At 49.4% G+C, this 22483-nt stretch overlaps 1 protein-coding gene across 2 annotated transcripts; it reads right to left on the bottom strand.

The window, feature by feature from the left end:
* Window positions 1-111: 111 nt before the first annotated feature.
* GNG12 (G protein subunit gamma 12) lies at window positions 112-19903 on the bottom strand. 2 transcript variants are annotated; one of them, XM_027694417.1, is made up of 4 exons: window positions 19800-19903; window positions 11592-11649; window positions 2696-2812; window positions 112-2139 (listed from the first exon to the last, which is right to left on the bottom strand). In XM_027694417.1, the coding sequence occupies exons 3-4, from the start codon at window positions 2789-2791 to the stop codon at window positions 2014-2016; spliced, it is 222 nt and encodes a 73-aa protein (XP_027550218.1). In that variant the 5' UTR covers window positions 2792-2812; window positions 11592-11649; window positions 19800-19903; the 3' UTR covers window positions 112-2013. The 2 variants fall into 2 exon arrangements, with proteins under 2 accessions (XP_027550218.1, XP_027550219.1); XM_027694418.1 differs by lacking the exon at window positions 11592-11649 and having other exon boundaries at window positions 19800-19893.
* Between the last annotated feature and the right edge of the window lie 2580 nt (window positions 19904-22483).

The following is a 22483-nucleotide window of genomic DNA, read 5'->3' on the forward strand; positions in this document are numbered from 1 at the left end:
TTTGAAAAAATTCTATAAGAACAGAGGCTGTATTTCCCCTAAATTTTACAATTCCTGGGTTTGGTCCTGGGAATACTTACAGCAAAAAGCGAAACGCAAACGTAACCGCTCCAGATTTCACGTGTCCCTATATGTTATATTTTAAAAAATAGTGAGTTTACCAAATATCTATAGATTAAATGCTGTCAGATGCAGGCTGATGTGCTGGATCACCAAACAGCGTCTCACAGCTGGATTTCTGGCTGGATCACACAGCTGGATCACCATCCAGAGCCTCACGGCTGGATCACCCACCAGGGCCCTACATCTGGATCACAATCCGGGGTCCCAGAGCTGGATCACCACCCAGCCCCCATGGTGAGCTTTATTCCAGGGCAGACACAAAGAAGGCAGACACAAAGAGCCCCCCTGCAGCCACAATGGGGAGCTGGTTTTGGGTTGGGAGCAGGGATCTCTAACCAAATAAACCTGCAGATTCCTGTGGGAACACCAGATTGCTGGGAAGACAATAATCGGGCAATAGTATGAGGTTCTTTCCCTCCCTGCACCCCATGTACCTGCCTGGCCACCTCTGGGCACAGCTGGAGTTCTCAACTGCTCAGCCTTGTAGCCCCAAACTGAGTAATTAACTGAGCTCATTAATTCTACCTATGTGTGTGATAAAATGATAGAGACAAACACAATAAAAAAGAATCAGTGTGGAGCTACATTATTGTTTTCTTCAATTGCCTCTAGAAAAATAGTCTATAAAAATAATCTGCACGTAAGCATAGGATAAGCAGCACAATTCTCTGTCAGGCTGATTTTGGAGCTCTTTGTCAAAGAGGCTTGTTAAACAAAGATATTAGTTCTTAATATATATCAATAGTGGGTCTATAATTTCATATAGAAATGACAAATATGCAACATAAATGACAAGTAGTTAATAAAGTCTGTAAATATCCTCACAGAAATGCACAGTTATGGCAGATCACAACTGGAGCAGGATGCAGAGAAGGACATTTGCAGCCAACTGAAGTCAGTATTATTTTCAAACCCTTCCAAATTTGCTGTTAATATGCAATATTTGCAAAAATACAAAGTTTATGTGTATATATATATATATATACACAGGCACACAAAGAAAGACTTTTTTATTATGTGTATATATAAAATATATACTTGATGAAAAGGCCCTCCAATTATAAATGCAGAACCACAAGCTGAATATAATTTGGCATTTTTCCCCTTTAAAAATGAATATTTTTTTAAAAAAGAGTCAAATTCTGACTCCCTGCACAGAATGTGACTGGGATTGCGAGTGAGGGCAGCATTCTTTCCTGCCAGAGCAGTTCCAGCCTTCCACTCTTTCGACAGGATGGTTTTTATACTAACATGGATTTTAAATTAGAGAGGAAAATGCAGAGCAGCAGAATCCAAGCTGAAAATTCTGCTTTTTCAACTCTTAAAAAGCAGGAAAAGCAATCTGCAGGTCTCTGATTCTCAACTCTCCACTGGGAAGAGAGGCCAGCAGGAGGAAGGCTGTGGCACAGCTCCCTGGAGCTCCTCAGCAGCTGCTACAATCATTTTGCAAGGTAGTTTTTTTGCTAGAAAATGCACTTTAAGCATACCTGTGCACAAACTGGTGCTGCCAGCACAGGTACAACCCCCCCCAGAATTAATCATTCAAAAGTGTAAACTCAGTGATGTTCCATCAGGTCTCTACGACTTGGCCTCTGCTTTATCAGCACAGCTCAGGCAACTTTGGTCTTGTTTGACTTGGCAAATGCAACCAGGACCCCTCTGTGCAGAGACCCCAGTGCTGCTCCCAGGCTTGACCCCATTCCCTTGTCCAGGAAAGACATTAATTCAGCTTCCTAATAAAGATAAGGATCAGAAGGAATGCTTTGGAAAGCTTAAGGACTTAGACACATGGTAAAAGAGCAGCCGCTCCGAGCCAGGGAACGGCTGGGACCTTACGGAGTGTTGGTGCTTGGCCTCGCCTAGGTGGGCTGGGGAGGAGCTGCCCCTCTCCTATAACAAAATGCAGGTTTTCTTGTCCTTGAAAGGGTTCTCAGAAGCAGGAATGCCCATGAGCAACGGGTCCTTCTTGGCGTGTTCCTCACAGTACAGCATCAGGTCTGCCGAGGCTTTGGACACCTGCAGGAGACAGGGAAAAATAAACAGAGAACAGGGTTTCCCATGGGAACAGGATCAAAGGTGCTGAGAGCTGTGATGGGTACAGAGTCCCTATCAGGGATGGGAGAGGTACTTGGAGATAGACACATTCTGTCTCCTTGCTTCATCCTCAGGGAGGAGGAAAGGATGGACCCTGCTGCTCTTTGGGATTCATTTGTGACACCAGGTAAAGGTTCCACCTGGCTCCTACACAGAAAACTGGGAATAAACAGAAGGGGGTTCAAAATAATACAGTGGGTTGTAATGAGGAATTTCTCATCTATCCTGCAGTGACAGGGAAGAAAACGGGGGAGAAGGTTCCCGCTGCCAGAGGGCAGGGTTAGATGGGATATTGGGCCACGAGAACTGGATTTATTTACATTTGCTGAGCTGAAATGTTGATGTCACATTTTAAGATGGGAAAAAATCACTGAGCTGTGGGTGCACAGACACACACACACTCTGTTATGTTGTCCTACAGCTGGAAGGGGAAAAAAACAAGGAAAGAAAGGAGGGGTGAGGAAGGATGTGCTGTCACCTTTATCCTCTCTATTGAGGCTTCTATCCTGAGCTGCTGAACAGTCCTTCGGGCCTGAGCAATGTTGTTGGTCGTGGTGGCTGTTTTGCCAGACATTTTCAGTGGAGCAGGGAAATCCTGTTTGAAAAGACAGTGGGTTATTTTTCCAGAAGGTAGCACAGCACCTTAAACAGCTTTTACACAGAGGCATCCACGACACACTGCATAAAGGGCCTTTTTTTTTGTTATTAAGACACCCAACAGGACCAAGCAGTTGAGAAACAGCTCTGGAAGTAAAACATCCTCCAAAAAAAAGCATGGAGCTTCTGTGCAGGTTTCTGCCCCTTGGCTCAGCCAGTGGCAGTGAGGAGGATGGGCAGAGCCATGGCTGGTCTGGCAAAAATTCCAGCACAGCTTTGGCAGCTTGATTCCCATTTGCAGCTCCCCATGGGCTTCCAGGAGAGCCCAGTGTGTAACAGGATCCATGTGCTTCCCTGAGCACATGGAAGGAGAGTTGGTCTTGAGCCCACCAAAGAGCAAGGAGTGAGCCAGGATAGAACCATGGAATCATTTAGGCTGGAAAAGCCCTCTCAGATCATTGAGTTCAACTGTCCTCCAGCACCGCCAAGGCCACCACTGACCCATGTCTCCATGTGTCACATCCATACAGCTTTTAAATCCCTCCAGGGATGGGGACTCCACCACTGCCCTGGGCAGCTGTGCCATGGCTTGACAGCCATTTCTGTGAAGAAATAATATCCATGGCACAGGCTGATCTCAGCATCCCTGACTGTTTCATAGAGGCTCATGGTGGAGCAGACACCCACCTGCAGCCCATGGAGGGACTGAGGACTGTGCAGCATTGCATTCCCAAGGATATCCCTACAGGCATCGCAGCAGTCAAGAGCTTAGTGCTAAATTAGCCCAGTGCTAAATGTCCAAGGCCAGGCTGGACAGGGCTTGGAGCAACCTGGTCTAGTGGAAGGTGTCCCTGCCCACAGCAGGGGGTGAAACAAGAGGAGCTTTAAGGTCCCTCCCAACCCAAACCAGCCTGTGATTCCAAGTTACTCAGGTCTCCAGGCACCCAAAGAGCCTGTTTGGACCAGCCCTGCCCGTGTCACTGTCCTGTGTCACAGTCTCCAGAGGACTCTGCACAAACCCTGCCGCTTGTTTTCCACAGCTCCACAAGGAAAATTGGCTCCATGGGGCTGTGCTTGAATCATTTATGGCAATACAGTGACCTGAATCCAACATGGCTCTGTGTGACCTTTCCAAGCGCTGCCCACAGCGGTTCCTGCAGGATTCAGGTTTCTCTCACCTCAGCCTGGGGAGCAGGGGTGTTTTCCAGGCAGTGCCCATGCCTGCCCAGCTAGCTGGGAACAGCATTATCCTGCTCTGAGTCCCCATTTTGGGGGAAAAATTCTTGGAAAAGCTTTGGGCAGAGGAATTGCTAAGTGACAAGTAACACCACCTGCTCAGGCTCAGGTAGGAGGGACACTCACACCTGACATTTGGTATCAATAAAAACTTATTTCCTAAAGCAAATATTAAGAACATGCTCCTGCAGATCCATGTGGATTCATGGATGTTCTGCCTCTGTAACAACCTGACCTCTGGTCTGTGTCAGTCCTGTGCTGCCCCAGCTCCCCACAAACACCTCATGGCCCAAAAATATCCCCCAAGTTGTGCTCCAGAGAGGTCACCTATGGAGTGAGTCACACAGGATTCACTGCTCACCACCCGTGGGAGGGAATTCATGCAAAATTCAAAAAGCCAACAGAATTTTTCCTCTGTAGCGTTCCTGCTACAGCACAGGCTTAGCCCAGGACACAGCACTCGTGGAATCACAGGATCCCAACTGCTTTGGGTTGGGAGGGACCTTAAAGCTCATCCAGTTCCGCTCCCTGCCATGGGCAGGGACACCTTCCACTAGACCAAGTTGCTCCAAGCCCTGTCCAGCTTGGCCTTGGACATTTAGCACTGGGCTAATTTAGTCTCTGCAGTTTTCACTTACTATACTGAAAAACTGTGGTGTGAAAAACCCAACCCAAAGTAATTAATTTTTATCAAGTAATGCATGCAGCTCAGAGAATATAGCTCAGGATTTTCTAATTCCTGTGATTTTAGTACTTTTATAAAAAAATAGACATAAGGTTTAAAAAATTATTGCAAAATTAAAAGATAAACCATTCTCCTTTTGTTGTACTGGGGCAAGACCAGTGTTCCCTTCCCCAGCCCCAACCCCCTTTTTTCAACTGGAGAGGTTTGAATCTCTGGATCCCTTTCCAATCTCCATGGATGACCTCCTTAGGAAAGTTCCAGTGCTTATTTTCCCAGCTGGTTAGCTTTGTTAATAAATTAGATGCTTTAAAAAAAAAAGAGAAAATGCAACCCAAACCATAACATTTGAAAATTAAATTGCTGAATTTCCCCATCTTCAAACAAACACAAGCCTTAATACTCCTCCTAAGATCACTAAATCTCTTCTACAGAGAGATGTACAAACAACTAGGTCAGCACCCAATAATACTGTTTTCCCTCTGAGTTCCTGGCAACTGATCCAAGCTGCTGCGGTCTCCTGGAACCACCGGATTTCTCCCAGGATGATTTCTCCCTGGACTTCAGAAAACTCCTCAGATTTAAATTGGTGGTGTCCACAGCTCTGTAGAACTTAGGTGTTTGTGCCCTTGGAGCCGTGGGCAAGGTTTTCTGAGGTAGGGAGGTCTCCCAAGAGAATGAAGTCACTCTCTAAAGAAATGACCGTGCGGTCGGAGAGGGCACTGCTCCGATTTCTAGGAAGCGAATCCTCATGCTCAGCAGGCTGAGCCAAAAACAAAGATATCCCAAGAGCCTGACTCATTCCAGCATTTTCCCATCAGGATTTCTCCTGTTCCAGCACTCAGAGTCATGACTATTCATTCTGTGCTAAATGGACCAAAGTAAATTTCTAACAAGTTTTTCCACTCACCACCTAAGACAAAACACAGCTAGTGCTCAAGGCCAGGTTGGACAGGTGTCCCTGCCCATGGCAGAGGTGGAACTGGATGGGCTTTAAGGTCCCTTCCAACCCAAACTATTCCATGATTTTATGGTGACAAAGCTGAACGAAGGTTTGCTGGATCCAAGGTTGGTGGTGACACAGATTCCTAAACCCCAGAGCAGCTGTGGGCATGGCTGCAATTCTCACTTGTCTCTGACTCACAAACTAAAACGAGACAAAAGTATCAGTCCACCAACAGCTTCTCTGGCCATCACCCCCTGCCATGGGCAGGGATACCTTCTACTAGACCAGGTTGCTCCAAGCCCTGTCCAACCCGGTCTTGGACACCTCCAGGGATGGGGCTGCCACAGCTGCTCTGGGTAACCTGTGCCAGGGCCTCACCAGTCCCACAGGGAAGAATTTCTTCCAAATTTATCCACAGAAAACTGAGACCAGTGTTTGTTCAGATGAGGTGGATGCTCACCAACTGCACTTTGCCGGTGAAAGGGAAAAACACATGAATCCTCCAGTGTAATTCCTGCAGGCCACAAACCTGTATTTTTTCCTTCCTTGGAATACCTGCAAATGGGTGGAGCTGCCCCTCTTCCCTAGAAAACCCGTGTTTTTCCAGGCCTTGCCCTGTTTCTTTCCACAGGCTTCAGGTAATGAGATGACCATGCAGCAGGTCCCCAGATCCACCTCATCAGGGCTTTGAAGTTCAGCTCCAATGGGATTATTAAACCTCAATCTATCTTTTTAACTCTTTTAGATCCAGGACTTACACAGCACCTGCAGAGTGACAGGTAATTAAATCACCACTGATAAAGCACGGCCGAGAATCTCCCAGCAGCTCTGCCTGGCAAACAGCTCCCAGTTTGCTCCAGTTATGTAAAGCCAGCCCATACTGGAGTGCCGAAGGCTCAAAAGGGTGAAAAGGTGTCTTGTTACTGTTTCTCTTGAAATAAAACAGCTTTTAAGGTGAATAATTCAAAACTGTAAATCCATAGAGTGAATTGGACAAAACATAAACTACAGCACGTACAAGGTACTCCATCAGTTGCTGGTTTTCCAGCCTCTGGTTTTCCAGGGTGCCAGCCCACAGCTGGGGGTCAGCATGGATCTAAAGTTACAGCTAATCTGCAAATGCAGATTTCAAAGGCCTCTCCATTTTCAGAGCCACAGTCCTGCTTGTGGAGGACACAGGGTAGTGAGTTGGAAATGCCTCTGGGCTGGGCAGGCTCCAAATTCAGCAAGGAAATAGCAGGAAAAGAAGTACATGAGGTGTTCCAAATCCTCGTTTGGAAGGACATGAGCCTTCAGGGTGACCCCCTGACCCCACTGTGATCCCCCCTCACCCTTGGTTCAGGTGCCTTGCCCATGGGACAGGGAGGGAGCACCCCAGGGAGTCACCACTGCTGCTGCTCCCACATGGAATGTTTGGATGCTGCTGCCCACTTGAGCCTGTTGGATAAACCAGAAGCAAGTACCACCGTGGAAATTGTTCTGCTTTTCCTAAAAACACAGGAACAGGGGAAAAAAAGAAGGAAAAAACCAGTCGGACAAGTCCAGAGCTGCTGCTCCAGCTCATTCCCTGCCCTGAGCTGGGGGGGGAAGCTCATGCCAGGCATGGCTGCTGCTCTATTCCCAACACAGGGAAGCAAACACTTCCTAAGGAGCTGCTCAGAGGCACCAGTTGGCATTTCTGCCCCAAACCCACCATCACGTGGTACCTCAGGACATTGTGTTTAGGGTTTCAGTGATTCCACAAAGAACTCTGCAGGCTTACAAGTGAAACTGTTCCCAGTCCTGCAACCTCCCTGGTCTTTGCTGGAAGGATTTTAAGCTGTATCTGATTTGTGTATCACCACCACTAGCACAGGCTCTGCTTGATGCCCCACAGCCCTGCCTGAAAACCATTTTACTCCCCACACCATCCTCCCTGGCATCCCTTCCCCACTCTGCCTTCAGCTGGGGCCCTGCAAACAGTCTGGGAATAACACACCATGAAACCCCAAATCCAGCTGCCTCCTCTTACTGGTTCACACTCCCCAGAACTCTCAGGAATAAAAAGCCAGGAGCTTTGAAGTCAATTTTGCTTCTGAAAATGCAGAGATTTGTTGGGCAGGAAGGTGGTTGGAAGGAGGAAGAGGGGTTGCAAACAGCATGGAGAGGGACCAGACAAGGTCAGTCCTCATGGACAGCGGGGAAGAAGAGCCACGATGGCCCCTGGAGGGGTGGCATAAGGAGGGGCTGATGCCAGAGCCCCTCTCCAGTACCTCTCCCATATGCAGGGGCAGGACGTGAGGTAAGGTTTTAGTGGGTTCCTGCACGTGCCACTTTCCCAGGAGCTTGTGCGGGAGCAGGAGGGCTGGAGGCCAGTTGGGACTTGAATGCTGGAGGTTGGTTTTACTACAGGGTGCTCAGGAGCAGGTTTGTTACAACTTGCAGAACCCAAAAACTCTCCCAGTCCAAGCCAAGAGGTCAATGCTGACATTAAAGGCAGGTGCAGAAATAAACCAATCCATTCTGAGGGCACATCAGAGCACAACCAGGTACAGCAACGGATGAAAAGAGTTGCACACAAGCATCAAAATAATCTGTATTTGTGATACTTTCTGGCCTTGATTTTTAAATATTTAGGTCCCCAATGGAAGAATGTGTTGGAGGAATCTCAGTGTGCCTGGTACTGCCTTCCGCCAACATGTGCTGCAGAGCATTTGGCGTCCCAGCAAGTGCTGACATGTCCCCTCCCAGATCCTGCACACCCCGGAACACAGTGGCACGAGGTGACCCACAGGGAGGGTGGGAGAGGCACAGGTCCCCGATGGTAGCAGTAGGTGAGAGGAAGAAGTATCCAGGGGATGCCTCTGCCCACCTGAAACCCAAAGTGCCCTCGGGGGGTGCTGCTTCCCACCCAAAATGGACAGAGTCGGGGGCTGAAGGAGGTACCTCGGCCTGGCAGGACAGGCAGCGGGCCCAAGGGTTTTGCAAAGGACTTGGGAAGCCTAGATGTGCAGTAAGTGTGGAAAAGAAGTGGAAGGGTTGGCATGGAGGGAGCAGGGTGAGCAGCCCTGACATGTCACCCACCGACCCTGCACGCATGTCCCCCCAGCCACTCTCTGAGAACGCTCCTTATCACACCCACACCTTCCACGTAAACACCATAAATACTACAAAAGCTCTCCACGCTGCTCTGCCAGAACCAGGGACCCACTGTCCCAGCTGTAACCCTAATTAGAGAGCACAGGAACGAGCCAGGCACGTTCCACACTCCTCCTGCTCCAACCGGTTGCTCTGCTCCGAGAAGGAAAGAGCACTTCCAGCAAAACAGCCCCTTCCCGGCTCACTCAGCCTTGACGCCTGCGCAGGGTGAGCCCATCCTCGAAAACCCTGCTCTGGAAATGCAGCCAACCTCGTTTTTCCAGTGGTGGGTGTAGCCAAAGGGAAAGCCCAGGGCTGGCAGGGCTCTGCTGGCCCGATCCCTGCATGGGGCCGTGCTGACACCCAGTGGAAACACCGGTGCTGGAATCATTTGCCACACTACCAAGAAGAATGGAAAATAAACCTGGGCAGCCAAAAACACCAGAGTCCTGCCCTCTGCAGGAAAATAGAACTGAGTGGTAAAATGAAAGAGGGATTAGAGATGCTTTTGGGTCATTTCTCTTTTCAGGATACTCCATGCCTGGAAGTGTCCAAGGCCAGGTTGGCTGGGGCTTGGAGCAAGCCGGGATAGCGGAAGGTGTCCCTGCCCATGGCAAGGGGTGGAATCAGATGGGCTTTAAGGTCCCTTCCAACCCAAACCACCCTGTGATTCCATGATCCTTACACCCCACACGATGGATGGACAACAAGGTGGTGGGATACACCAGAGTTTCCCAGGAGGACCTGGAGCCACTTGAGCACTTTGCAGACTGAACACAGCACCCACAGTGCAAACTTCTCAGGAAAAGCAGCCGGAGGGATCACCCATAACCTCCCCACTGGCTCCAGGGGTAGCAGCCCCCTGCTCCCTTGTCCTCCCTCAGCACAGCCCCAGCCAAGGCCATGGCTCTGGTGTCTGCAGGAGCTGCTCCCATCACAGGGATGGATCAGCTGTGGCTAGGAGAAGTTTTCTGCTCCTACTCCACACCTACCACAAATCAAACTGTGAGGAGTAGCTCCCTGGTTGCTGGCAGGTGAGAAGGACTGGATTTTTAAATAGATATCAAGCAAGAGTTAAAATCACAGCACAAATATTTTATACATACTAGAAAAAGTTTGGGTTAGGTAAAAGAAAACACGATCCTCCCCAGACAAAACTAACTGCTTCAGGCACTGGAGAGTCCACACTATGACATAGGGAACCTAAAACATGTGGCAGCTGCAGGACTTGGGGAAAGATGTGAGTGCTTTGGGATGCACACCGTGCACAGCACCACAGCCAAAGGGATCAGGGGCCCCAGATTTCAAACCCATTTTTACAGTAGAAAAGCTACAGCAAGGACAAACTCTGCTTCCATGCTCCTCTCAGAAGAGGTGCAGGAGGCAGGGCTGGGTTAGCAATGGGAAGTCTGGGCACACAGATACACCTGGTTTACACAGAGGTTAGCAGCCCATCAGTGCAAATGGAGAATAGAAGCCCCTAGAACACAGAACACTCCCTTCTGATGTTTCCTTTTCAGAGAATTTACACTTGGAAATACTGAGAGATTTTACAGTGGAGATCTTTTTTTCAGTTATAAACAATGCTGCCAGTGTCTTAATTAGTCCTTTTGAAACAGATTAAAAACCATAAAATAATGTGAAATGAAAGGAAACAGACAACTCCCAAGATGATCAACTGGATTTGGTATTTTGGGTGTTTAATTAAGGTTGTGTTCCTTCATAACCTCCATCCCACAAGTTACTGCAGTACCATCCTGCTGATCAAACCTGGGCTACAGCTCCGTTTGATTTTCAAAGTCAGCCTTCATTACATGATTCTGTCAAACCCAATGTACATGTTGGGAGATGAGTAGTGGAAAAACCTGCTCTTATTTTCCTCTGCATTTTTTTCTGACTTAACGTTTTGTATCTTTAGTACACATGAAAGCCATGAAAAGTGACTTCTAGATCAAGGTTCCTTTGAAAAACATCTGAGCAATATTATTTTAAAGACATCAGCCTGAAGCCATTGGAAAAGACAATGAACCACAGGGCAGTTTATCCACAGAAGGTCCCTGTTTTTCCCCATAGGGTACTCCCCAGCTAAATCCCACCAGGAAAGACAGGCAAACTACAAAGAGACATTTGCAAAGACACTTTTAGCTGTATCAAAATCAGCTCCTCTTACAGCATGTAAAGCAGGAGTGGTCTGTGATTAAAGCTCCAGACTGAAAGTCACGGGATGCAGTTTGGCCTCAGGTTCTGTGACCTTCAGCAAATTCCTTCGTCTGCAAGAGATAAAGCCGAGGACGCAGGCGGGAGATACTCTGGGAAGAACTCTGTGAGGCTCAGCTCAAAGAACTGGAAGGGTGCAAAGGATTTCACCAGCTTCTTGGCTACAAGAATTTATCGAAGCACCTACTTTTCAGGATGGGGTGAATATAGGAAGAATTTGCATGATGATATGGTCAAACAAAATGCACGTTAACACAGCAGAGGCAGAAATGATGAAGATTTGCATGTTGCCCTTTCCTTACTGGGGGAATAAACAAGGAAAAGCCTAATTTCCATGGGAGAAGCAGGTGTTTCTGCCCCATAAATTCAAGTCAGTTAAAAACCCAAGGTGAATAGTGTGAGCAACCAGTACTGCCAACACCAAGCTGGTGCTGTCCTTGTAGCTCTCCTCCGCGAAGTTGCCAAGTATTTTTTATTCGTTTTGCTCCAGAAAAAAATTAAATCGCTGGAGTCTGGGACTTGTTGTGCTGCTTTATATTTTGCGTGAAAGGAAGGAACAAGAGTGGAGTGGAAACTCACCTACATAGGCAGACTTGCTACCTGTCCGGCTTGCTTTGATTTTATCGGTGTAATGATCCTGAAACAGAGTAAAATAAAAATTATAAAGACTTCATAGTGCAAGAAAGCCAAAGCTAAGGGGGGTTGGCACTTGTGGTTTAATTCTAGTCACAAAAACTACAGTATTTTGAGATAGGCCTGGATGGAAAATCTACCTCACACCTTTCTCATTGCCAGTTTCCCTACTTCCCTTCTCAAGGACACGGCCACAGGCATCCAATTCCCTCTGGCCCCCTCCCAGATGGGAATGAAGGGAACAAGTTTACACAGATTTGGGTGCTGCCGGCATGGCTCCTCCTGGAGCCCATGCTCTGAGGGACAGGTCCCACCCAGACCCGGGGCAGGTGAGTCTAGAGGTAGCTACTGGAAAAGCCACTGCCTTCAAAACGAGTTTAACTACTCAAAGTAAAAGTCAGAGCAGGTTTAGTTAAGCACCACCGTAGCCAGTGTTGAAAACACGTAGAACCTGTGGCTGCTCCCATCCCTGGAAAAGTTCAGGGCCAGGTTGGATGGGGCTTGAAGCAACCTGGTCTAATGCAAAGTGTTCTGGCCCACGGCAGGGGGTGGAATAGGATGAGTTTTGAGGCCCCCTGCAGCCCAAACCATTCCAGGATTACTTTGCCCCTGGAGACTTCTCTGAGCTGTAAGCCTCCACTGAGATATTCCAGCAGTTGGGCTTAATTCCCTGGAGAAACAAATCTGACAGCCCACGTTCCCTATAGAGGCCTTTACACACCCAGAAAAAACCCTGGAATTATAACAGTCCGAAAACGTACAAGTTCTGCTACCAGATCCTGTTCACTGTTGCAAGACTGGAAAATCCAGAGCACACCATATTTAACAACCTTCCTAAATCTTTATTGTAAAAATTGATAATTTTGAACTATAACAATTCAACGACAATTCAATGAATGCAGCAATTTTTTAGGAGTGTTGGCCATGAATGACAGTGGAATTGGGCACCTGACAAGCACAACTTGGCATTGCAAAAACAGAAACCAGCGACTGAAGAGATCTGAGAGATCCAAAGGGTAATTTATTTAAACCATCCACCCACAACACAAACACAAGTCAAGTTGGCTGCCTTGATGCTACAGGTGAAAGAGAATCATGGAACGGTTTGGGTTGGGAGGGGCCTTAAAGCCCATCCAGTTCCACCCCCTGCCATGGACAGGGACACCTTCCACTAGACCAGGTTGCTCCAAATCTGTCCAAACTGGCCTTGGACACTTCCAGGGATGGGGCAGCCACAGCTTCCCTGGGCAACCTGTGCCAGGGCCTCACCACTCTCACAGCCAACAATTCCTTCCCAATATCCCATCCAACCTTGACCTCTGGCAGTGGGAAGCCATTCCCCCTTGTCCTATCCCTCCAGGCCCTTGTCCAAAGTCCCTCTCCAGCTCTCTTGGAGCCCCTTTAGGCACTGGCAGGGGCTCTAAGCTCTCCCTGGAGCCTTCTCTTCTCCAGACGAACATTCCCAGCTCTCCCAGCTTGTGAAGGTGATAAAAACCACAAGGTGATGGGAATTCTGTGGGAACTGGAGCAGGGACTGTATTTACAAGTAAAATTATCTTTCCTTTTCCTCTCCTGGCTGTGCTGCTGCTGGAAGCCCATTCACTGCAATCCCCATACAGGTGTGCAAGTACACACAGCAGGTTCTAAATCCAGTGACTGATAATCCAAAACGGGCTGGCAATTCCTCTGTTCTCCTTTCCTGGAATTCCTACTGCACATTCACACACCTCTGTGCCCCTGCAGATACACCCACTGTCCCTGCACTGCGGAGCTCAGATTGGAGGCTCCGGGCATTTACTGAGCTGGCAGAGGAGCCAGGGCACAGATACCTCATTAAGCAGGGCACGGCAGGATCCGGGATTGCCACAGACACTCTTTGGAGGGAAACCAACCATCAGTTGCCAAGGACTGGTGGAGCTCTGGCACCAAGCCCTGGCACCACTCCACACACGCCCAAGTCACACCACGAGCTACGACGGGGTTGGAGAAGCCACAGCAACACAACTCCCAGGAAATGAGGAGGAAAAAAACCACCAAAAGTTCCCAAGGGATGGTCCTTAGCAAGGCAGGGAGGTGGCAGGCAGCACAGACAGTGTCCCCTTTATAATCACATGCCACTTCCTGTGCTGGAAACAGGATCACAGTTTTAATAGGTGCTGTTAAAATCACTGTATGGAGGAGGAAAATAAACTGTGTTAAAAGAGAGACTGTCTTGCCACAGTTAGTCCTTGTCCCTGTGCCAGGCTTGTCCAGTTCACATCCAGCAAGGAAACAAAAATAAATGTCACACGTAAACTCCTTCACAGACATGTGACCGCTGCATAAAATTAAAGTATAATGGAAAAACTGCTGCTTTGCTTATCTGTGCAAGTTCTCATTCTGCTCACTCACCCTGAAAATTGTTAAGGAAAAATAAGAAAAAATTTAATACTGACTTGTGCATCCTGAGGGAGATCAAAACACAGTCAAAACAATCACAGATCACAGGGAACGGTTTGGGCTGGGAGAGACCTTCAGGGATCCAGTCCAACCCCAGCTTTAAATGCATCTGAAAACTAACTCTGGTTCCCGGGGTCACTTCCCTCCTCAGAGCCACGGAGACTCCATATTCCTGCCTAATCAAAGCTCCAATCAAACCAGCCATAAAAACCCACAAACTCAACATTGCTGGCATAGTTTGAGGCTGGCGTAATGTACTCCTCCAAAATCCTGCATTCAGAGGTCAGGCCATGCTCGGGAAGGAATAAATCAGGAAAGGACATGTGGGAGAGAGATGATAAAATTCCACGGCTGGACAGTTCCCAGTCTCTCCAGCTAAGGCCAGTAGCATCAACCTGAGTCCTCCTGCTCCCTGGGCCCTGGCAGGCAGCTCCAGCTGGAGCATCCCTGCTGAGCAGGATGGATGCCTTGTTGTTTACAGCAACATAAACCTTATGTTGTTTACAGCAACATAAACCACAGTCAGCCAGGAAAAAGATGGTCCATCTTCCAAAATCATCAGTGACACTTTCTGCTTACCCCAGCTCCAAGCTTAAACCAAAAAGCCTGACTTGAAGCTACAAACAGAGATGAAAACGTAATTTGGGATCTGCCCAAACTTACAGCAACCACAGAATCCCAGATTGGACTGGGAGGAAGCTCAAAGTTCATCTCATTCAATCCCCCTGCCATGGGCAGGGACACCTCCCACTAGCCCACATTGCTCCAAGTCCCATCCAACCCAGCCTTGGACACTTTCAGGGACAGGGCAGCCACAGCTTCTCCGGGCAACCTGTGTCAGGGCCTCCCCACCCTCCCAGGGAAGAAATTTATCCCTAATATCTCATCCAAACCCACCCTTGGAACTGAATTTCTTGCACTTCACTGCAATATGGCAGCACAAAAATTAGCACAAATGCCTTTGGTGTCTGCTTGATTTTATTTTAACAAACAGAAAGGAAATCTTCTTCTGGAAATACTCTGGCTAAGCATCAGTATGATTAATGACACAGAAAAGAACTTCTTTTTTGTCTATGAACTGGGAAGACATATCAAATATCTCAGTCACTGAGCAAACTGAAGCCCAAACAACAACACAGGACAGACATCTAAACATATCCAGTGAGGGACTGACAGCCCAGGAAAGGCCTGCTGGAGACATAGCAATCAAATTCAAATTAAAACTTCAACGTATAAACAATCAGAATGTTCAGCTGTTTCTGCTGAACAGGCCTCTCCTCTTAGGGCCACCCCCTGTCACCACCAAGTCCTCCTTGCAGAGCTTCCCAATCCTTCTTGTGGCAGTTCCTGCTCCACAAGCCAGACCTGGAGCTTCCATAGACACAGCAGTTTTTCCTGGTTCTCAGCCCATATTTTTCCCTTCCTATGACACCCACCAGTCCCTCCTGAGAACATCCCACATCATTCCTGGTTCAGGCAGCGAGGGCAGTGCTGGGTCCTAGGGCATCCCCTTATCACAATGACGGAAACTAGGAGGGAGGATTTTGCTCTCCTCAGCTTAAACCACCAGAAAACTTTCCAGTTTTGTGCTCTGAGGGAGCTTTGGCACAAGGAAAGCCATCATTTAGAGAGGAAAATCAGGCAAAATCTCCCCCATGTGCTCCCACTGCCCCTGCTCAAGGAATGGTTATGGATAACAAAGGGGTGATTCCACAGAGCATCAATAGGATTGGATTGTGGGCTGCCAGAGCAGCCTGGATTGGGGAAACAGGCTAGGGAAGCAGGCTGCTCTCTTCCCAGCAGAACAAAGATGGGCTTTTCCACCTCCAAACACTTTGGAGAGTTGGTGTTGGAAGATCAGTACCCACACAGTGAGCAAGGGCTCGGAGCTCATGCCATGTGTCGGAGTGGACGAAGGTTCAGAACATGTATATGTCCCAAACCAGACCGTACCAAAAAGTGACCTGTCCCTGTACAGAAGGTTTGGAAAGACACAGGAGAAGGGATGGGGGAAAAAATGGTGTAAACAAAGGGGGAGCAAGTCTGGTTCCTGCTTGAGTTGAGATGAATGTTTAAACAAGGAGATGATCCCAGCAGCCACATCCTGCCGTCCACAGTGGCTGGAATACAAATAATCCTCAAAACACACTTTTTTCCTTTTCCCTCCTCCCTCTGTAACTCCATCACATGCCAAGACACTGATACGGACACAGGAAACTGAATATAAACACATTGCCTGTTTTACGAAATATTCAAAGGAACACAGCTAAAAATACGCAGCTGCTGGTGTCCATGAACATCCTAAAGTTCTGATCCACCCACGCTGGCTGGGGCCTCAGGAACCAAGGAGCTTGTATTTGGGGTACACTGCAGCCCAGGTCTGTTTTCACAGAATTTCAGACTGGTTTGGGTTGGAAGGGACCTTAAAGCCCATCCAGTCCCACCCCATGCCATGGGCAGGGACGTCTCCACTATCCCAGGTTGCTCCAAGCCCCGTCCAACCGGGCCTTGGACACTTCCAGGGATGGGGCAGCCACAGCTTCTCCAAGCAACCGGTACCAGGGGATGGATGTACCCTCACCATGCCCCCACCTCCCCTGGGTACCCTGACTGCTCCCTTCACCTTCCTGCTTCTACCTACCTCCACAAAACCCCATGGAGAATTCTACCATAACCCAGTCACCACAGGACTTCTGTCACTGCCTCTGCTCTTTCCGCTACTTCTCATCAACCCTTGTAAAACATGGAGTGAAAACTTTTTGCTTCTCTCACCAGTATTTTCTCTTCTCCTTCCCTTCCAAGTTTCCCCCCAGGTTATTCCTGAGAGCAAGAATTGATATCAATCCCGAGCAGCCCCCAGCGCTGACCATGTGATGAACACTGAGGTTTAGAAAACCGAGACCCAGTTGTGTAATATTGCAAAATTCAGCCAAGAGCTGCCCAATTCCAGCAGTGATTAATGTGGAGCAAATCCCGAGGGTCACCAAACATCTGCAGCTTCCATTTCCCAAGAAACAGCAAGTCCACAATGACCCTCAGGATCTGGGGGGACTTGCTTCCCATTTCATCCCAGCTAATGCAAGTGTCACTACAATTCCTACCTCTGCACGAGGGTATTTCTGTGTGAGGACACGAGACCTGCAGCCTTCACCCACTCCCATGGTTTGTGTAAGCACAGATGAAGTTGCAGGAACACAATCCTCCCTAGAATACCGCTCCAAGCCTCGGCCAGGGCTGTGGTGGGGTTTCCCATGCTAACTAAACACCCCTTGGGAAGTATTCCCTCTGTTCCTTGCAATGACCTCTGCTCTGGCAAAGGGGACAAAGGGAAAGGGCTGAGGGGAGGATTTATGGGGCTGTACCATGGATTTCTGGAGCAATTTAGACTTGCTTTTGCAACAGATTCTCTCAGAGGGTTATGAATTCGGATTTGGGAAGCTGTGTCTGGGGAGGAAGGACATTCCCACCATGCAGAGCCATTGTGCTCAGCATCTTCCACTCAACACTCCAGCAACATTTGCAGGGAAAGTGGAGCCATATAGAAAGGAGTGACAGGGACTTCTTAAACGGGCAGATAGTGCCAGGATAAGGAGGAATGGCTTCCCACTGCCAGAGGGTAAGGTCAGAGGGAATATTGGGAAGAAATCCTTCCCTGGGAGGGTGGTGAGGCCCTGGCACAGGTTGCCCAGAGAAGCTGTGGCTGCCCCATGCCTGGAAGTGTCCAAGGCCAGGTTGGACAGGGCTTGGAGCAACCTGGGCTAGTGGAAGGTGTCCCTGCTCATGGCAGGGGGTGGGACTGGATGAGCTTTAAGGTCCCTTCCAACCCAAACCATTCTGGGATTCCATAATTCATCCCAGGCCTTGCTACAGAGAACTTTTTGTGAATCTGGCTCAAATAGTCCAAGTCTTTTGAGGAACAGAGCCTAAGAAATCAAGAACTTTTAGTACTCTTTAAAAAAGTTACTATATAGCCAAAGAGATATTATATTTGAAATAAGAGAAGTATCTGAAACCTACAGCACAACTCAATACTTGGATTTAACACCACCAAGAGATGAGAGATGCTGGAAGTGGCTCTGCTGTCTGGGAGCCCAAGAAACTCCTCCAGGATGACAGGAGAGGTTTGCTTTTAAAGGAAAACTCATCCATCGGCTGAGTGATTAGGAAACAAGCTCACCCCCAGCACCAGACCTCATCCATTGCTCTCTCTGGAGTTTATTGCTGCTTTAGTCCTCGATTAAAGATATCCGGCAATCCATCCCACACCAGGATGAAATACTGGATTGAGAAGTCATTAACTTCGTACTAATCCGTCAATCTCATTTAGTGGCACTGGAGTACCATCAAACATCAAATCCTCCCACTGTCCACTACTCACCCTTTACTCACAGAAGTGTATTTCTAACCCAATTTACAGCCCAGATAAACACAAACAACTAACATGTCCCTGATGCTGTGACCTCTAAGCTAATAAAAACACCAGATAATCCCCTGGCAAATCGCTCGGAATTCCATTTGAGGTGCCACACTAATCAAATTAAATCACAGAATCATGGAATATCTTGAGTTGGAAGGGACCCACAAGGACCATCCAGTCCAACCCCTGGCCTGCCCAGGACACCCCAACAATTCCACCCTGTCCCTGAGAGCATTGTCCAAACGCTCCTTGAGCTCTGGCAGCCTTGGTGCCGTGACCACTGCCCTGGGGAGCCTGTTCAGTGCACGATCACCTGGTGGGGGAAGAACCTTTTCCTGATATTCCCCCTTGACACAGCTCCAGCCATTCCTGCTGGCTCCGCCTTCCCAAAAGCACCAGGCTAAAATCACAATATCCACTCAAAACACCCTTTCCTCCCCCCCCAAAAAGTACAGAATTTAAGCTTGGAACAAAGTATTGCAATTTAAAAGTTATTAAAGTTCCAAGAGCTGGACTCGATGATCTGTGTGGGTCCCTTCCAGCTGAGGAGATTCTGCAATTCCCTGATTCTCAGCAAACTTGTTACTGCAACAGGGTGTGTAATCTCAGTATCAACACGAAACCTCCTCGACTAATGACGCTTCCCACTAATTAACCTCCTTCCCGCACTCATCCCACAACTCTCCACATGTGGGAAACTTCCTCTGTCAAGCAGAGCTCTGTGATTCCAAGGAAAACTCATCACCTGACGGCTGGGAATACTAAAATTGGTAAAATTTAAAGGATTTAGCTGAAAGCTGTGGCTGCTCTGGCACCGTTGGAGCTGCCAGCTCTGGGTATCCATCAGTGCCATGGGGAAGGGCTGGATGGAGGGAAGGAGGTGGGAAGGAGGCGGGAAGGGCGTGCGACGCTGTCCCCGAGAAAAACGCCTATTTTAGTATTATTTTTACATAATTAAGCAGATTAGTTTTTACATAATTAAGCACATTTCTACCCATTCCGGAACTCCAAGCAACTTGTTGAACCACAGCACAACTGCGCGCTGCCACCCACCGGGAATTCCCCTCTGGACAGCAGGAAAAGGGGGGGGGGGAGGAACATAAAAACCAACCAAACAAAAAAACCTTAAAAGCACCCAGGCACCGCTCGGGCCCAGCCCGCCCCGCCAGGCCCAGCAGCAAAAAAGGGATAGGGCCGCCGCTTCCCGCTTCTCCGCCGGCTCCGCGCAGCCCGTCCAGGGCGGTAGAGCTCGGTATTCCCGGCGGGAACCCCCTCTGTCCCGGTATCCCAGTACTCACCCACCGCCGCTCCCGGTGTCTCCACGGGCGACGGGAGCGGGTGCGGAAGCCCCGCCCATCGCAGCGAGGCCCCGCCCACTCCGCATCACGGTCCCGCCCACTCCGGCCAGGACCCGCCCCGCCCCATTGGGGCGGGGCCGGGTTGGAGTGGGCGTGACCGGGAGAATGGTGGGCGTGGCCACCTGGGAGGCGAGCGCGCCTCGTGTATCCCTAATCCAGGCGGCTTTCCAAACCGGTTTATCCTGTTCCAAGGTGGATTCAGGCGTGCCGGTGATGTTTGGGAAGGGGGTCGAGGTAGGGAAAGTGTGTGCGCGAGGGACTGGCGTGGTGGTGGAGAATCCCTGGTGGTGGAGCGGTTGGAGCATCGCTGTTCCCCCTGTCCTGGGAATTTTAGGAGGTAGGAGCAGGGCTGGCATCTGCAAGGGCTTGTCTGCTACCCAAACGGGCCTGGCGTGCCTCGGCTTGTGGGGCTTTGATCCTGGAGTCACTTGGGAATACATTTGTCTGCAGAGGGAGGGGAGGGCGTGGATTAAAATTTAAATACAAGTTCCTGGGAGCTGCAGGAGGGAGAAGGGTTGGAAAATGAGGGTGGAAAAACACTGGCACAGGTTGCCTAGGGAAGCTGTGGCTGCCACATCCCTGGAAGTGTCCAAGGCCAGGTTGGACAGGGCTTGGAGCAACTAATCTAGTGGAAGGTGCCCCTGCCCGTCGAAGGTGTCCCTGCCCATGGCAGGGGGTGCAACTGGATGAACTTTAAAGTCTCTTCCAAAATAGACTAAACTGGGGAAGCTGTTGTGCCCATCACTCCACCCGAGTGTGCCCTGACAGAGCATCCCTGTCCTGCAGCAGCTCTGAGAGTACCAGGAAAACCCTTCCTCGCTTTTTTCCATGGCCATCCTTTGTCCAACATCACCACAGCCGTGTTGTTGCTGTGCCTGGCACAGCCAGGTCCCCCCGCCCACCAGCCTGGCTCCGCAGGCAGGTTGTATGGGAGAGGAGATGGGATTACCAGCCTGTTCGGCTCTTCTATATTGCGTATCTCCTGCATTCCAGCCGGTAACATAGGGATGCACAGGAGGACGTTGTCAGGCATTACGCCCCAGTGAGAAAACAACCAACCCAAACGTTCACGAGAACTGTCCAAAGAGAAGGAATTCCTCATGCAATTCCTAATTAAAAATAGAGAAAGCCACTTTTCCCAAGCATGGCCACCAACTGGGTGGGAAGCATTGCCCTCTCGTGGGCTAAAGCAGCAGCTTCCCATCATTCGCTTCTAATCGTGAGCTTAATTAAGCTGAGTTAATTAACTACCTGTGGCCTCGCAGTGCAGCCCTCCTGAGCGAGCAGCCCTGACCCAGGCAGGAGCTTGTCAAGGATTCCCAGGAGCTTGTTGAGGGATTACCGGGAGCTTGTCAGGGATTCCTAGGAGTTTGTTGGGGGATTCCCAAGAGTTTGTTGGGGCTTCCTTCCCATCCCAGCCAGTTTGCCACAGAGCGTGCACTGGACACACTGGGAGGACACATTGGGTGCACTGGAGTGTGCACTGGAGCATGCACTGGAGCATAGACTGGGAACACTGGGTGGGCACACTAGTTTGAACTTTGTATTTTCTCTATTAAACCTTTATTTTCCTTTTCACCAGCTCTTGGACTCAGACTCAGCATGAGGAGATCCCTTGGTTTTCCTTCCTTTCTTTCTGTCCCAGACATTTACTCAGTGGCTGCCTCACCCTTGTCTGAAGACAGGACCAAGTTCTTCAGATCTCAGTGATTCAACCACAGGTTTTCCTTTCTCCTCCAAACACATATATATAAATGTTAAACATTATCATTAGCGTGTAGTAGTAGCCTAGATCAGAGCACTCACTCTTAAACATTAGAAAGAAATCCTTCCCTGTGAGGGTGGTGAGGCCCTGGCACAGGCTGCCCAGAGAAGCTGTGGCTGCCCCACCCTGGAGGTGTCCAAGGCCAGGTTGGACAGGGCTTGGAGCAACCTGGGCTAGTGGAAGGTGTCCCTGCCTATGGCAGGGAGTGGGACTGGATGGGCTTTAAGGTCCCTTCCAACCCAAATCAGTCTGGGATTCTCTGATTCAATTGGAAAAACACTTTTGTTAATTAATTCATTTATTTTGCTGCCCTTACCCCACAGCACAGCGTGTGAGCACTGGCTGAAGGTGAGGCACTGGCAACAGCCCACATCAGCGGGACTCAGAGCAATACCCAGGGTGTCCTCCTGCCCTCTTGTCTCCAGGAACCCTCGTTATTTCCTGCATAACGAGGTTTAGAGTTACAAACCCCTTGTGTTCCCAGGAGACAGAGAACAATTTTTGCTTTCCGCCCCAGGAGTCCGGCGGGCACCTTCAGGCTGCCCCGGCTGGCTTTGTGCTGGGTGACCTCCCTGTAAGCAGGGCTGGATCTTTGCTGTGCTGTCGTTGGCCTTTGGCCATCGTGCTCCTTTAGCTGCCTAGAGAGCGGGGCAACCCTGTAAGGAGAGTGAGAGCTCCCCTTTCCGCACCTGAGGGGGAATATGGAGCTCTCCTGACCCCCAGCCCACCCTGTAAGCAGGGCAGGGCTTTTTCCCTTGGCACCTTTGTGCCTGCTGGTGACCCCTGCCCAGAATGACCCCCTGCAGTCAGGGTGTGCCACAGCCTTTCTGCCTTGGCCAGCCACAAAGCCCCTCAGCGT

This window comes from Neopelma chrysocephalum, unplaced genomic scaffold (assembly GCF_003984885.1).
Source record: "Neopelma chrysocephalum unplaced genomic scaffold, ASM398488v2 Primary Assembly neopelma1_97, whole genome shotgun sequence".
In the NCBI taxonomy this organism is placed as follows: Eukaryota; Metazoa; Chordata; class Aves; order Passeriformes; family Pipridae; genus Neopelma; species Neopelma chrysocephalum.